A 16,042-nucleotide genomic window follows, 5' to 3' on the forward strand; every position below is an offset into this window, starting at 1 on the left:
CTCTCTCTCTCTCTCTCTCTCTCTCTCTCTCTCTCTCGTGTATGAGTATGATTGTAGGTGTGCATGTGTGAGATCTCAGACCACTTTTGGACGTTGGTTTTCTCCTTCCACTGTAAATTCCATAGATCAAAGTCAGGCTGTCTGGCTCCCACAGCAAGAGCATTTCCCTGCTGATCTATCCTGCAGGCTCTGTCCTTTAAGTAGCAGCAACAACAACAAAACAAAAAAAACCCTATCATTTGGCCTCGTGGTCTGTCTAAACTCAATACATGGCCTGGTAGTAGAGGACAGGAGTCTCAGCCATGAGTTAGATCACAGGAGAGTCTGGGAAAGAAAGAACTTTGCTGTTCATTCAGTACCTTAAGAGGTTGTGTCTTTCCTGAGCTCTACAATAGCAAGTTCCTCAAACACACAACTTTAGTCTGGTGAACCAAACCAAACTGGAAAGTTGATTATTCTCCAGGTCATTAACTCCTTCATCATTGATTCTAGAGCATTCCTTTTGCTCCCATGTATACGAGGAAGTCTTCGGTGGTTGGAGTTCAGCGAGAGGCCTAAAGTGGATTCTGTCAACACACTTTCTAGGGTAGCAGTTGAGCCACCAAGACTTACAAAACGACTGGATAGGTGATCCTATGGTGTCATGCACAAAGTAGCTGTACACATTTGGGTTCCTACCAGCAATGGAGGACTGTTTTCCTTGCTCCACATCCCTGCCAGCATGAGATGTTGCTTGAGGTTTTGATCTTAGTCATTCTGATAGATTTCAGATGGAGTCTCAGAGTCATTTTGATTTGCGTTTCCCTGATGTCAAAGGATGTTGAACATCTCTTTATGTGCTTTTTGGCCATTAGAGATTCCTCTGGTGATAATTCTGTTTAGAGCTATATCCTATTTTTTAAAAAATGGATTATTTGGTTTGTTGCTCCCTGAGCACTTTATATATTTTGGATATCAGCCTCTTATCAGATGGACGTACAGTTTGGTGAAGACCATTTCCCGTTCTATAGGCTGATTTTTGTCCCTTTGATGGTCTCCTTTGTATTTCCGAAGCATGTCAGTTTCATAAGGTCCCGTTTATTAATAGTTGATCCTGGTGCCTGAGCTATTAGTATTCTGTTCAGGAATTGGTCTTCTGTGCCAGTGAGTTCAAGGCAGTTTCCCCACTTACTCTTTTATGAGAGTTATTGTATCCATTTTTATGTTGATGTCTCTGATCCACTTGGACTTGAGTTTTGTGCAGGGTTATAGATATGAATCTATTTGCATTTGTCTATATCCAGACATCCAGTTAGACCAGCACCATTTGTTAAAGATGCTATCTTCTTTCCATTGTATGGATTTGGCTTCTTTGTCAAAAATCACATGTCCACAGGTGTGTGGGTTTACTTCTAGTTCTTCACTTTTATTGATCAACTTGTCTATTTTTATGCCAATGCCATGAGGTTTTTATTACTATTGCTCTGTAGTATAGCTTGAAGACAGGGATGGTGATACCTCTAAAAGTTCTTTTATTTTTATAAGATTGTTTTAGATATTCTGAGATTTTTGCTTCTTGGTTTGAAGTTGAAGTTGAGTATTGTTCTTTCAGGGTCTGTAAAGAATTGTGTTAGACTTGTGATGGAAATTGCATCAAATCTGTAGATTGCTTTTGGTAGGGTAGCCATTTTTATTATGTTAATTCTACCAATCCATGAACATGTGATATCTTTTCATCTTCCGATATATTTCTCTCTTCAAAGACTTGAAGTTCTTGTCATACAGGTCTCTCACTTGCTTGGTTAGAGGCACACCAAGATATTTTATATTATTTCTACCTATTGTGAAGGATATTGTTTCCCTGATTTCTTTCTCAGCACAATTGTTGTTTGTATATAGGAGGGCTACTGATTTTTTTCTTTGAGTTAATTTTGTATCTAGTCATTTTGCTGAAGGTGTTTATCAGCTGTAGGAGTCCCCTGGGAGAATGTTGGGGGTCACTTATGTATACTATCATATCATCTGCAAATAGTGATACTTTGACTTCTTTCCAATCTGTATTCCCTTAATCTACTTTAGTCGTCTTACTGCTCTAGGTAAAGCTTCAAGTACTATATAGAATAGCTATGGAGACAGTTGATAGCCTTGTTTTGACCCTGATTTTAGTGGAATTGCTTTGAGTTTGTCTCCATTTAATTTGATGTTAGCTATTGGCTGACTGTATATTGCCCTTACTATGTTTAAGTATGTTCCTGGTATCCCTGATCTCTCCAAGACTTTTATGATGAAGGGTTGTTGGATTTTGTCAAAGGCTTTTCAGAATCTAATGAGATGATTATGTTGTTTTTCTTCTGTTTGTTTATATGGTGGATTATATTGACAGATTTTCTTATGTTGAATTATCTCTGCATCTCCAGAACGAAGCCTACTTGATGAAGGTGGTTGATCTTTTTGACTTATGAACTAATGATTCTTTGGATGTCTTTGGTGTCTGTTGTTTTGTCCCCCCCCCCCGTTTGTTTTTTTTACCAGTTTTATTAATTTGGGTATTCTTCTCTCTCTGTCTTTTAGTTTGGATCAGGATTTGTTAATCTTGTTGATTTTTATCAAAGAACCAACTCTTTGTTTCATTGGTTCTTTGTATTGCTCTCTTGGTTTCTATTTTATTGAGTTCAGCAGCAGTTTGATTATTTTCTGCTATCTCCTTGTCTTGGGTATGTTTGCTTTTCTTTGTTCTAGAACTTTCAAGTGTTCTGTTAAGTTGCTAGTATGATACCTCTCTTTATGGAAGCACTTAGTGCTGTGACCTTTCCCTTTAGAATTGCTTTCATTGTGTTCCACAAGTGTGGGTGCGAAGTCTTTAATTTTTTTCTTTATTTCTGCCTTGATCCCAAAGTCATTCATTACTGAGTTGTTCAGTTTCCATGAGTTTTTAGGATTTCTGTTGTATCTGTTGTTGAAAACCAGCTTTTAATCTGTGGTGGTCTGATAGGATACAGGAAGTTATTTCAATTTTCTTGTATCTGTTGAGACTTGCTTTGCTGAGTATGTGATCAGTTTTCGAGAATGTTCTGTGAAGTACTGAGAAGGTATATTCTTTTGCGTTTGGGTGAAATGTTCTGTAGATATCTCTTATGTCCATTTGAGTCATAAACTTTGTTAACTTCATTATTTATCTGTTTAGTTTTTGTCTGAATGTGACCCATCCATTGGTGAGAGTGGGGTATTGATGTTTCACACTATTAATCTCTAAGGTTCTACATGTGATTTAAGCTTTTGATTTAAGCTTTAAAATTTCTTTTATAAATGTGAGTGTCTTTGTGTTTGGGGTATAGATGTTAAGAACTGAAAGTCATCTTGGTGAATTTTTTTTCTGAGTATGAAATGTCTTTCTCTGTTTCTTTTGATTAATTTTAGTTTGAAGTCTATTTTGTTAGATGTCAGAAGCAATTGGAAGCAAGCTACACCAAGTTGTTTTTTGTGTCCATTAGTTTGGAAAATCCTTTTTCAACCCTTTACTTGGAGGTAATTTCTATCTTTAATGTTGAGGTATGTTTCTTGTATGCAGCAGAATGACGGATCCTGTTTTCATACCCATTTTATTAGCCTGTGTCTTTTTATCAGGAAATTGAGTACACTGATATTGAAATATTAATGACCTATGACTGTTAATTCCTATTTTGTTGTTGTTGTTGTTGGTGGTAGTGATAGTGTTTGTGTGTGTGTTCCTACTTTGGGTTTTGCTAGTATGAGATTATTTATTGCCTGCATTTTTGTGGGTGTAGTTAATCTCCTTGGGTTTGAGTTTTCCTTCTAGTACTTTTGTAGTGCTGGATTTGTGGATAGATGTTTAAATTTACTTTGTCATGAAATATCTTGTTTTCTTCATCTATGGTGATTGAAAAATTTTCTGGCAACAGTAACCCAGGGTAGCCTTAGTGGTCTCCTAAAGTCTGCAAGACATCATTCCAGGCCCTTCTGGTTTTTAGAGTCTCTGTTGAGAAGTCAGGTGTAATTCAGATAGATCTACATTATGTGTTTATTGGCCTTTTTCCTTTGCAGCTTTCTTTTTTCTTTCTTCGTTATGTGTGTTTAGTGGTTAGATTACTATGTGATGTGAGGACTTTCTCTTCTGGTCCAATCTATTTGGTGTTTTGGAAGCTTCTTTTTCCTTAACAGGCATGTCATTATTTATGTTCGGGAAATTTTCTTCTGTGATTTTGTTGAAAATGTTTTCTGGGCCTTGTAGCAGGGACTCCTCTCCGTCTATTCCTATTAGTCTTAGATTCAGCCTTTTCATAGTGTCCCAAATTTCCTGGATGCTTTATGGTAGGAAATTTTAGATTTAGCATTGTCTTTGACCAATGAGTCTATTTCCTTTACCTTATCTTCAATGCCTGAGATTCTTCCATCTCTTGTATTCTGTTGGTGATTCTTGCATCTGTAGTTCCTGTTTGTTTACTGAGGCTTTTCATCCTCAGAATTCCCTCAGTATGTGTTTTCTTTATTGCTTCTTTTTCCATTTTTGGGCTTTGAACATTTTCCCTCAACTTTTTGTATTTTTTTTTCTTGGCTTTTTGGGCATTCTTTAAAGGATCTATTGATTTAGTCTATTTTTTTTTTGTTTGTCTTTTCCTCAATTTCTTTAAGAGAGTTTTTCATCTATTTTTTAAGGACCTCTATCATCTTCATAAAGTTGATTTTAAGCCCATTTTTCTTATGCTTCAGTTGCATTGGAACAATCAGGTCTTGCTGTCATAGGATAGCTGGGCTCTGGTGGTGCCATATTGTCCTGGCTGTTGTTGATTTTGTTTTTAGACTGATGTTTGGGCATCTGAGGTTGGCATAATTATAGATGTAAACCTGATTTTCTAGGTTTGTCTTTGTTGAACGGATGTTTGTTTCTTGGTTTCTGTTTCTACTTCAGTCTTTTGGTCTTTGTGGCTTGAATTTTTGCTGGCTAGAGTGACCTCTGATGCAGTAGGGAGTCTCTGACTAGGTTGGGAGTTGAACTTATGGTGACTAGCTTGGTCTTTGGTACAGCAGGGGTCTCTGTTCTTCTGACTGGTGTGGTCTGCACATGAGCAGGAATCAGCAGGATGTGGGGGCATGAGCCCAGCTGCAGGACTAGCAGTGAGATGGGGAGGCAGTAGAATGAGTCTTTGGGAACTAAAACTAGGGACTGGGGTAGTTCAGATGGCAGGCTGGTCACTCACCTATTCTTCTAACTGGTGTGACCTGTACTTGAGAAACAAGAGTTTTCCAGAGTTTAGTCTGTATCTTTTTATTGGGGAAATTAGTTCATTGATATTGGGATATTAATGGTAAATGATTGTTGATTCTTGTTTTTTTGATGGTGGTGATTTGTGTGTGTATGTGCGTGTGTGTTTCCCTTCTTTTGGTTTTGCTGGTATGAGATTATTTATCTTCTGTGTTTTCATGGGTGCAATTAACTCTCCTAGAACTATTTCCTTCTAGTACCTTCTGTAGGACTGGATTTGTGGATTTATCATTTAAATTTGACTTTGTCATTGAATATCTTGTTTTCTCCATCTATGGTAAAGGAAAGCTTTATTATTATTATTATTATTATTATTATTATTATTATTATAGTAGTCTGGGGCTGTGTCTTTAGTCTTCCAGGCTCTTCTGGCTTTTTGGCTTTGAAAAAGTAAAGATTGCTTTTTAAGAACATTTACCTGTTATTCTGAGGCCAGAAGCTACAGGCCCCTCGAGATTAATAATTGCTAAATGGGGGTTGGGGGTAGGTGTGGGAATTAAGTAATGAGATTATTTTATTTAACTTCTTGCTGGCTAGTGAATGTTGAAGAAAGAAACAAACACTTTGAAAAGAGACTCTAATCTTTATTTCTAAGAAAAAGGGAGAACTAACTTTCTATCGATTGTAAGAAAAACCTAACTGACTATCGCTGTTGTTCTCGGTACTTAGACTTTTTTTTTGCAGTATGCATGGTCACATGGTATTCCAAGCATCCTTTTTCAAAAGTTCACAACAAATTCAAACATAAATTCAAATAATAAATCGAAGAAGTAACAACAGAGACGTTTACATGTGTCTCCATTAAGATAGTTATCTAGGTAAACATCCATTATCCGTCACTAGCTCCGCAGGACTATTGAGAGTTTAAAACTATAATTCTTATGTCCAAGTCAAGAGGCAGATCATCTGCCTAGTGTCTCATTAGTATTGAGGTTTTTTTTAAAAAATAGATAAACCAAGTAAATATTTTATCTTCTGTCCTTGCACCTACAAGAAAATGTTCATTCCCTTTTATGACTTTCTGCTATCAAATAATACTTTTACATCCTAAAGAAATTTTTCCTTAATCTTAAATCCATTACATACCTGCTTTCTATTTTAGTGTAATTAACTCATGACACTTGAAGGATTTAGAGAGTCCTAATTACTATTTTTCTTATAGAGGGTTTCAAAGCTGCTTATGTAATTTTAGGAATTCTATAGAATCACCTTTAGTAACTAAGAAATCATCTATAGGTCTACACAACATTGTTACATAAGAGTACGTCTTCATTTATCTGTAAAAAAATCTGCCCAATAGGATAGGCTAATGCCTAGGGATTATTATATTATATTCTGACAATAATAATGACAGGAAAGACAAGAATCAGTCAGGAGATGAACTCTCTTGAGGCCCTGCCTCCCAGATCTCATCATCACAGTTTATTAAAAAATAGTGGACCATTTCAGGAATGTCACCTGCTAGCTTTTAGCCTATTCTGGATGGCTCCTGGCAGTCTTTCTTTATATATTAGTTGGTATTTTTCTCTTGCAGATTTTAGTAGTCTTTATTTTAATCTGTATGTTTAGTGTTTTGACTTGAAAAGTCCCCAGGGGACTTTTCTTTTATGGCCAATAGATTTGATCTTCTGTATGCTTCTTGTACCTTGATAGGCATCTCCTTCTTTAGGCTAGAGACATTTTCTTCTATGTTTTGTTGACAATATTTCTGTGCCTTTGATCTGGGTTTCTTTTCCTACATCTATTCCTATTAGTCTTAATTTTTTAAAATAGTGTCCGTGATTTCCTGGATGTTTTGTGCCAAGAGATTTTTAGATTTAATATTTTCTTTTCCTTTCTTTTCTTTTCTTTTCTTTTCTTTTCTTTTCTTTTCTTTTCTTTTCTTTTCTTTTCTTTCCTTCCTTCCTTCCTTCCTCAATCCCTCCCTCCCTCCCCCCCTCCCTCACTCCCCCCTCCCCCCCTCTCTCTCTCTCTCTCTCTCTCTCTCTCTCTCTCTCTCTCTTTTCTTTTTAAAAGTATTTATCTTTAATCTTTTTTTACAGTCCAGTTACTCTTCCCCTCCTGGTTCACCCTCAGATACCCTCTCCACCCCACCCTGTCAGATCTCCCCACTCCCTGGGGCCTCAAGTCTCTCAAGGCTTAGGGTTCACCTTCTCTCGGTGTGGCCAGAACAGGCAGTCCTCTGCTGTATGTGTATTGGAGGCCTTCCACCAGCTCCTGTATGCTGCCTGGATGGTAGCTCAGTGTCTGAGAGATTTCAGAGGTTCAGGTTAGTTGAGACTGCTAGTCTTCCTATGGGGTCACCACCCTTCTCTTCAACTTCTTCCAGCCTTTCCTTAATTCATCCACAGGGCTCACCGACTTTAGTCCATTGGTTGAGTCCATTTACTTGTTGGGCCTCTTGGAGGACAGCCATGGTAGGCTCCTTTCATGCATGTTCTTTTGGGTCTGAGTTATCTCACTCAGGATGATATTTTCTAGTTTCATCCATTTGCCTGCAAAACTCACGATGTCCCCCTCCTTAATAGCTGAATAGTATTCTATTGTGTAAATGAACCACATTTTTTAGCTAATGTATTCATTTCTTCTGTCATGTCTTTGGTGCCTGATATTCTCTTCCCATCTCCTGTGTTCTGTTGGTGAAGCTTGCTTCTTTGATTCCTGTTTGCGTTCTTAAAAATTTCACTTTCATATTTTCCCCAGTTTTGGGTTTTCTTTATTGATTTTACTTCCAGTTTCAAATCTTGAATGTTTTTTATTCATTTTTCTCACTGGTTCTGTTTCCATACGCTTTTAAAAAAGATTTATTCATTTTGTCTTTAAGAATCTTTTATCATATTCATGAAGGCCATTTTAAGTATTTTTCTTGTGCTTCAGCTATATTGGAGTATCCAGGGCCCGCTGTGGTAGATATCTGTGGAGACGTATTGGCATGGCTGTTACTGTGTTTTTATGCTGGCATATAGGCTTCTGGGATTTTGATAATTGTAATTTCAGGTGCTCAGACATCTGGTCTTAAATTTGTTGAGTGTTTTGTTCCTTGTTTTATTTTCTCTCTGGTTACTAGGAGAGTGTGGTGGCTATGTGTTGCCTGTAGAAAAATTTTCTGGAGTCTTGATGGGTATGGCCACTAGGAATTCAATGTAAAATGTGGGTTTTTTTTGTCTTTGGAATCTGAGACTTCGGAATGGGAATGGCCTGGGGGTAGTGGAGGTATTTCATAGGAGGGAGGAAATCAGGATACTCTAGTAGGATCTATTCAGTTAGTCTCTAGGGAATGAGGGCAGAGAATGAGGAGAAGACACAGTCAAAGTTCTGCTTCATATTTCTCCCTCATTCTTTCTGTTCTCTTTGGCAAAAAAAGAATCTTGATTGCTACACTTTCTTTAGATTTATTCTGTTGGATATAAATTCTCTTAGACTGTTTATATTGTGAAAAGTTTTTCTATTTCTCCTTTAATTATGGTGGATAGCTTTATTGAGTATATAGCCTTTTAGGACTTGGAATGCATTGTTCTAAGCTCTCTGGCTTTCAGAGTTTCAACTGATAAATCTTTTTCTCAGTTTTCCTTTACATGTATTTTGCAGTTTTTCCTTCATGTTTCAATATACAATCTTTGTTATGTATACTTACTGTTTTAACTATGATAATCCATGGGGATTGTCTTTTCTGAGTTTACTTTGTGTTTTATGCACATCTTGATACTTGTATGGGTGCATCTTTCCATAGTTGAGGAAGTTTTTCTATCGTCTTTTTGAAGATCTGTTCTAAATCATTGATTTGAGATTTCCTCCTCTTTTGTGCCTATAATAGTTTTGGTCTTTTTCATGGTGGCACATATTTCCTGTATGCTCCTTTTCTTCCATCTATCTATCTATCTATCTATCTATCTATCTATCTATCTATCAATCATCTATCTATTTAATCTATCCGTTACTCATTTGGTCTAGATCCACAACTTCATCCTCAAGTCCTGATATTTTATCTTCTACTGAAGTCATTGTTTTTGGAAGGTTTTCCCTCTGAGTTATGTGGTTGAGATATTGGGTTTTTAAATTTTATCTCATTTCAGCTTGAGTCCTTTTTATTATTTCTGACTCCTCACTGAATTCGATTCTCAAGTCCTGGATTGTCATAGTTTATATCAGCCTTATGTTTGTGTCTTCATGGGTATCACTCAGGCATTTAGTGTCCTTAAGATTTTCCTCTTTAGTTTCATTAAGCTGTTTTTGTGTCTGCTTTAAATTCCTCCAATTCTTTGATGTTTATGATTGTTCTTTTAAGTTCTGTGTCCTGGGGTTCATTTCATTGGCAAACATTTCTAAAGGACTATTATGTTTCACAGAAAAGATACTGGCTTGATCATTTATATTGCTTGTACTTTTGCAATGAGATATGGGCATGTCAACATCTTTTTGTTAGTTCTAGGTCTGATATGGACAGATCAGGTTGGGGCAGAAGAGAGAATGTATGGACAGGTTGAGCCTAGAGGTTGGAAATATCTTACATGGCATGAAGTCTGGTGGATGGAGTGAATGAACTAAGATCACATATAAAATGTGACTTTAGGTCCAAGCCTGGAGTGCGGGTTATATCTGGCTGGGTGGAAATTTGTATGTGACATTGGAGGAGACTATGGATTGGAGGGATAAGTAGGAAAGGTCCTGACAGATGCCTAGAGGTTGATTGTACCGCAGGTAGGGATAGACTATACCAGGGCACCAAATGTGGGTACCAGGCTAGATCTGGTGGGTTGGAGAGGATGTGTGGTTAGGGATGGTCAGGGGAACCCAACAGTCTAGACCCTGGAGAAGTATGTGGATGGTCTGATGGGGTGGAATGCTTTAATGTAGTGCATAATTTTAGTTTTTATTTTTAATTAACATGAAAAATAATAAATTTCTTTATGCCATTTTTGCAGGCTGGTTTCGTGTATCAACGTGATACATGTCAGAGGTCAGAGTCATCAAAGATGAAGAAGCCTCAGTTGAGAAAATGCCTCCGTGAGATTCAGCTGTAAGGTGTTTTTTCAATTAGTGATCAATGAGAGAGGGCCCAGCCCATGGTGAGTGATAACATCCATGGACTGGTGGTCCTGGATTCTATAAGAAAGCAGGCTGAATAAGCCATGTAAAACAAGCTAGTAAGTAGCACCCCTCCATGTCCTCTGCATCAGCTCCTGCCTCCAGGTTCCTGGGTTGCTTGCATTCCTGTCTAGACTTCCTCCAATGATCTGGAAGTGGAAGCAAAATAAACCCTTTCCTTCCCAATTTGCTTTTGATCGTGGTGTTTCATTGCAGCAATAAAACCTTAACTAAGACACCATGGTCATGCACACTTTTTTGGACTGACCCTCTTCCTTCTTTCCTCCCTCCATGACCTTTCATCATTAATATTTGCCTTTTCACTTTCAGTATGTTTAATTTTGATCAATCTTCCCTCATCCCTGAATCTTCACTTTAACCATCTCATGGTCCTCTTTCAAGATCCACAACCTATATTTGAACACATAGCCATACGTATATGGAAGGATGCTTCTTATTTATTTATTTATTTACATCCAAAACACTGCTTCCCTTCTCAGTCCCTCCCTCACAGAGTCCCTCCTTCCCTCTCTTCTCTCCTCCGAGAGGCTGGGCTCCCTGAGTATCCCCCTACCCTGAACATCAACTCTCTGCTAGGTTAGGCACATCACCTTCCACCAGACAAGGCAGCCATGGAGACTGAGCTGACTGTCTGATATATATGTGCTGGAGTCCTTGTTCCAGCCCATTTGCTCTTTGGTTGGTGACTCAGACTCTGAGAGCTCCCAGGGGTCCAGCTTAGTTGACTCTGTTGGTCTTCCTGTGGGGTTGCCATCACCTTCAGGACCTTCTTCTAAAGTAGCAGGTTTCCATCTGAGTTCTCTGAAAACTCTTTCTCCCTCTCCATATCTGTCCTCTACTCTGCCCTATATTTTCTAACCCAATTTAAACCTTTCTGTTCCATTATTCCCCCTTAATCTTTTTTTGTTTTTGTTTTGTTTTTTGTTTTTTGTTTTTTCAAGACAGGGTTTCTCTGTGTAGCCTTGGCTGTCCTGGAACTCACTCTGTAGACCAGGCTGGCCTCGAACTCAGAAATCCGCCTGCCTCTGCCCCCCTTAATCTTTTACAGCTGAGTTTCCTGCGTTGTCTCAAAAATTTCCAGAATTATCCATATTTGATGAGTTCATCGATTCCAGGGACTACTGACGTAGCTCCAGTGGTGCTCAGAACACTGACCAGTGATAATACCTGAAGGAAGCCAGTATGTAATGACCAAGTGTCTCATACTTTGGGATACTTTTCAAACTAGCAAATGTAAGATTTGTAGAGGTTTACTCAGAGTATCATTTGTCAAAATGGAGGCCTGAAAACATCATTTCAGGAAACCCACTTTCCAGGTGAATATTTGCATTATTGAATTGGAGATCTTCAATATCTACCACAAAGAGACTAGCCTCCAGTCTCGGATCTCCTCTGACTCAGATTTGGGGGCATGTTGCAGTTAGCAGGGGAAGAGGTGTGGGGGTAGATGGGACCATATTTTATTAATATTTGTATTAAATTTTAAAAATTAAAAAACATTTTCAAAAAAGGACTATTCAGAATTGCATTATCTATTTTGAATAATGTAATATTGAAATAAAAATCCCTGGTACAAAATTATTGAATCTGGCTTATAGTAAGCAGTCATTTCCATTATCTCTGATATGACAGTTGAGATTCATTATCTCAATTTCTTATATATCATCACTAGATATAGTCACTCAGCTGCTACATATTTTGAGATCTCCCTGACAAATTATAAGTTCATATTCTATGAACAGTAGATTCTCATTTACTACAAGGCCCTATAATGAGTAACCAGATTTTCTTCTTCACTGTTTCTATGAATGTGACATTTCCACATGTAAATGTCTTCCTATGGTTGTGTGTGTGTTGTGTGTATTTGACGGATTTTATTTAGATTAATATAGTCCAGAACAATCCATCTGTTTGCCACTGGCAGAAATCTATTATTTTTAATGTTAGAATGGTATTCTGGTATATATGTATAACAAATTTTCCTTGTTACTTACTGAGTCAAGCTACATGATGGTCGATTACATGTTTTGATTATTATGAATTAATATGATCTGGTGAATGAGCGCACATATATTTTGTGCATATTTTCTTTCAGTTCTTTTGGGTATATATCTATTGATTCGAGGTTACAGTCACATATAGCCCAGAAGTTGTTTTGAAGAACATTCTCATGAGAGGTAATGTGTATACAATAGTTATGGTGCTATTCCCTGCCAGGTGCAGTATGGAAATAATCATCTATTTATGCGTCTTCATTTACTATCGTCTGTTTTCCTGATGATGGTCTTTTCAACAAGAGTGGGGTAGCATCTTATTTGGAAATTTTATTTCTCTAGTGATTAGTGATGCTGAGCATTGTCTCACTGACAACTGTCATTTGCATGTCAGCCTACGAATAAATATGTCTAGGTTTTTGGCATTGTTTTAATTAGGTTCCTTTCTGTGTTTCTCTGCATTGTCTTATTTTCTACTATAATCGGGATGCTGCACATTTATTAGATATATGAATTACTTACTTTTGACTAGTTCCTGGTATTCTTCTTACTTTGTTCTCCCCTTTCTTGTGAAAGAGATTTTTAATTTGATTTATCCTTATTTGCTTGTTTTCGATATAAATGCACATTTTCCTTGGCTTATAGTAATAGAACTGTCGTTCTGAGCAACGCTGTAGAGATTTTGTACCGTGTTTCTTTCTTGTTTTATAGCTTGAGTTCTCACATTGAAGTCTTCAATCCATTTTATGTGTTGATTTTGTATAGAATATGAGACGGGCTGAAAACGAAACCTAAGATTTCATCCTGTCAGTGGCTGAGTTAAAGGCTAGATTGATTTGTTGGATCATAATATGTCTCTGATCACAATGAGAATAGTAATTGGAAAACAATTTGATCCTAATACTAGACCTGAGGTAGGTGGAGTTATTCTGTATCTAAATTATGAAGACCTTCAGTGAGTTTACAAAGGCTTCTTGAAGTCTTCGTACCTTCGAAAAAGGCTTATCTGTATGTCCATGTTTTTGGCATACATAGGCCCATAGAGTCACCCACTAACTACTTCTGAGGAAATCTACCTTTCTTTGGCTAACTAAATGGTAATGGTCACTTTTAAGTAAATGCCTTTCTTGTCCTGAGTTTTCTTAGGACCTTCCCAGATCCCCTGTACTTCAGCACACATAGAGGCCTCAACTTCTAACTGGTACATCAACATGAATCGTACTGTATTACTCGTAAAGACATGCTCTCTGTCTTTCCAAACATTGTCTTCACTTTTTGATTTATAGAAACTAACTTGGATATACTGTATGGAAATGAATATTAAGGTCATAGGGTGTTGAAACCCTTACCTGCAAATTTGGATCAGGTACGATTTAATAATATAGTTAATAGTTAATAGATATTTTTACCTTTAATGTTGTACCTCAGTGATGTAGAAAGGACTCAGATTCTATGTGTAGTTATTAGGCTAGGCATCCAAAACCCTGAGTATTCACTATATAAAAAGTAGCAGAATATCTTCTTCCCTTCACATTAGCACAGAGAATTACTCTCACGCTCTGCTCACTGACACTGGGAGCCTCCTCTGTATAAAGGTTTTTTCAGATTCATGTGAGAAACAAGTTAGTAGATTAGAGGTATAAAGCTATCAGTAGCTTGAGGAGATAACTAGCTTGAAGAGTGTAGCCAGAGCCTCTTTGTTGGTCCCAGCTTGGGGTGGGAATGGTGACCAGTGGATTCAGAAACACAAATACAATGATGATATACGGATTCAAGTGTGGCAGGTACCTTGTGGCTTCATACAAATATGAAGGAGGCGGCAGGGTGGTTGTGATAGTTTCATCTGAATGAGCCCTGACTGCATACACTAATTTATGTAGAAGTGGCTCCGCGTCCCTGCTCTTTACTTTTTCCACCTGAGTTAACTTCCTACTTGGAGTAAGATGGTCCTCAGTGGTACATTTCTTGATGAAAAATCAAGTGGAATCTCATTTGCTTAGTTCTTGGCCATATTGTTTTCTTAAATAGACAGGGGTGTTTTTCAATGCAGGTGCCCTGATAAAGCCACATTTTCTTAACGCAATGCAAATTTATAAATGACTCATTTTAGGACGACAAAGCTCTACACCTCAGGGGGTTTTGCTTTATTAAAGCAATGGTTACACATTGTTCACATTACTTCTGGCAAACCAGCGACGTTTTTGGCAACAGCTGCCTTTTCCTTTATAACAGGTGCTCATTGGAAGTAAAAACCATGGGCATTTGTGCACGTGACAGTTGTTTTTTCCTTGGAGACATTTTATTGTGTCAAGGCCAGCAACTGCAAGAAAAGAACATATAAACTTCAGATTTTTGGTACAGCTGCAGTGATGTTTAGCATGCTTGATGAAGGCACAAGAAAATGAATTTCAGTATTTAAAGAAAAAAAATTCCACAACTGACCATCTGAATGTCCAGTAAAATATGACCTGTCTTGAACTAATTTACCAGGGAGAGGGTCCTACAGCTCAATAGCCATGTAGATCTGTGGTTATTACACTAGAAAGAGCAAATGGAGGATACTTTCTTTTCTATTAATTTTGAGACAGGATCTCACTCTACAGGCCTCCCTGGCTTGGAATTCATTTTTTTAGGTCAGACTGGCTCTGAATCACAGAAATGCTCTTTCCTCATTCTCTTAGATGCTGGGAGTAAAGGATGGACCACCATCTCTGGCTGGAGAACATCCTCGTCACCACAAACTCTTCAGTGGGACGGTGGTGCTATGGTGGTGGGAGGAAATGAAGAGACACTCTGTTTTCCCACTCCAGAACTTTCTCAGAGAAGCATCATAGCCTAAACCACTCACTTGCTCACACTAAATCCATCTTCTTGAGTTCTGTCTCGTACCCTTTCTCTACATTTTATAGGTTCTGATTTCCATTGTGTATGATTGTTGAAAGAGCAATGCCCTAAATCTAACATTGACTTCTACAATGATCATCCCAGTCAGACCCTCCAAAGGTGACCACCTCCAGATTTTTTTTCCTTTTGTGGTGCTGTCTGTGTTGAGAAGATTCTAAGAGCATGTTTAGTGTATTCTATGTTCTCCGGCAAAATATTTGCAGCTGATTGGTACTTGAACATGCAGTAAAAATCAAGTTTTGAAAGCTCTTTGATAGAGATCCACATTGGTTTGTTTGTCTTTTTTTAAATGACATCATTAATATAAATATTCCTTTATGTGTTTTTCCTCTTTGTTGATCAGTGTATCTGTTGTTTTAAATTATTAACTGGACAGAATTCAGAGTCACTTGAGAGATGGGCCTCTTTTACACCTATGGAAGATTATCTTGATGTGTTAATTAGTGTGAGATGACCCATTTTAACTGTGGATGGGACCATTCCCCAGGCGTGTATCATGGAATATATAAAACGGAGAAACTGAGGAAGCTTGCACTCATTCATTGCTCTGATTTTGGACTATGGCTTATTGAAGTTTCCTTTCCAGTTGCTATGAAGAAATATTCTGATAAAGACAACTTACGAGAGAAAGGGCTTAGTTCATCACTGCAAGTTATAGTTAATCATTACAAGGACATTAAGGTGGCAGGAACTTGAAGTTAGTTGTCACAACCACAATCAAAAGCAGAGAAAGAGAGAGAGAGAGAGAGAGAGAGAGAGAGAGAGAGAGAGAGAGAGA

At 37.7% G+C, this 16,042-nt stretch overlaps 1 protein-coding gene across 1 annotated transcript in view; it reads right to left on the reverse strand.

Moving 5' to 3' along the window:
- Positions 1-14,519: 14,519 nt before the first annotated feature.
- LOC114620309 (beta-defensin 40-like) overlaps positions 14,520-16,042 on the reverse strand; it is a 2,974-nt gene continuing 1,451 nt past the window's right edge. The window contains exon 2 of the mRNA XM_028766399.1: positions 14,520-14,680. Coding sequence (XP_028622232.1) covers positions 14,520-14,680 — 161 coding nt within the window. The remainder of the gene's footprint in view (positions 14,681-16,042) is intronic.

This window comes from Grammomys surdaster, unplaced genomic scaffold, assembly GCF_004785775.1.
Source record: "Grammomys surdaster isolate TR1022 unplaced genomic scaffold, NIH_TR_1.0 167, whole genome shotgun sequence".
Lineage (NCBI taxonomy): Eukaryota > Metazoa > Chordata > Mammalia > Rodentia > Muridae > Grammomys > Grammomys surdaster.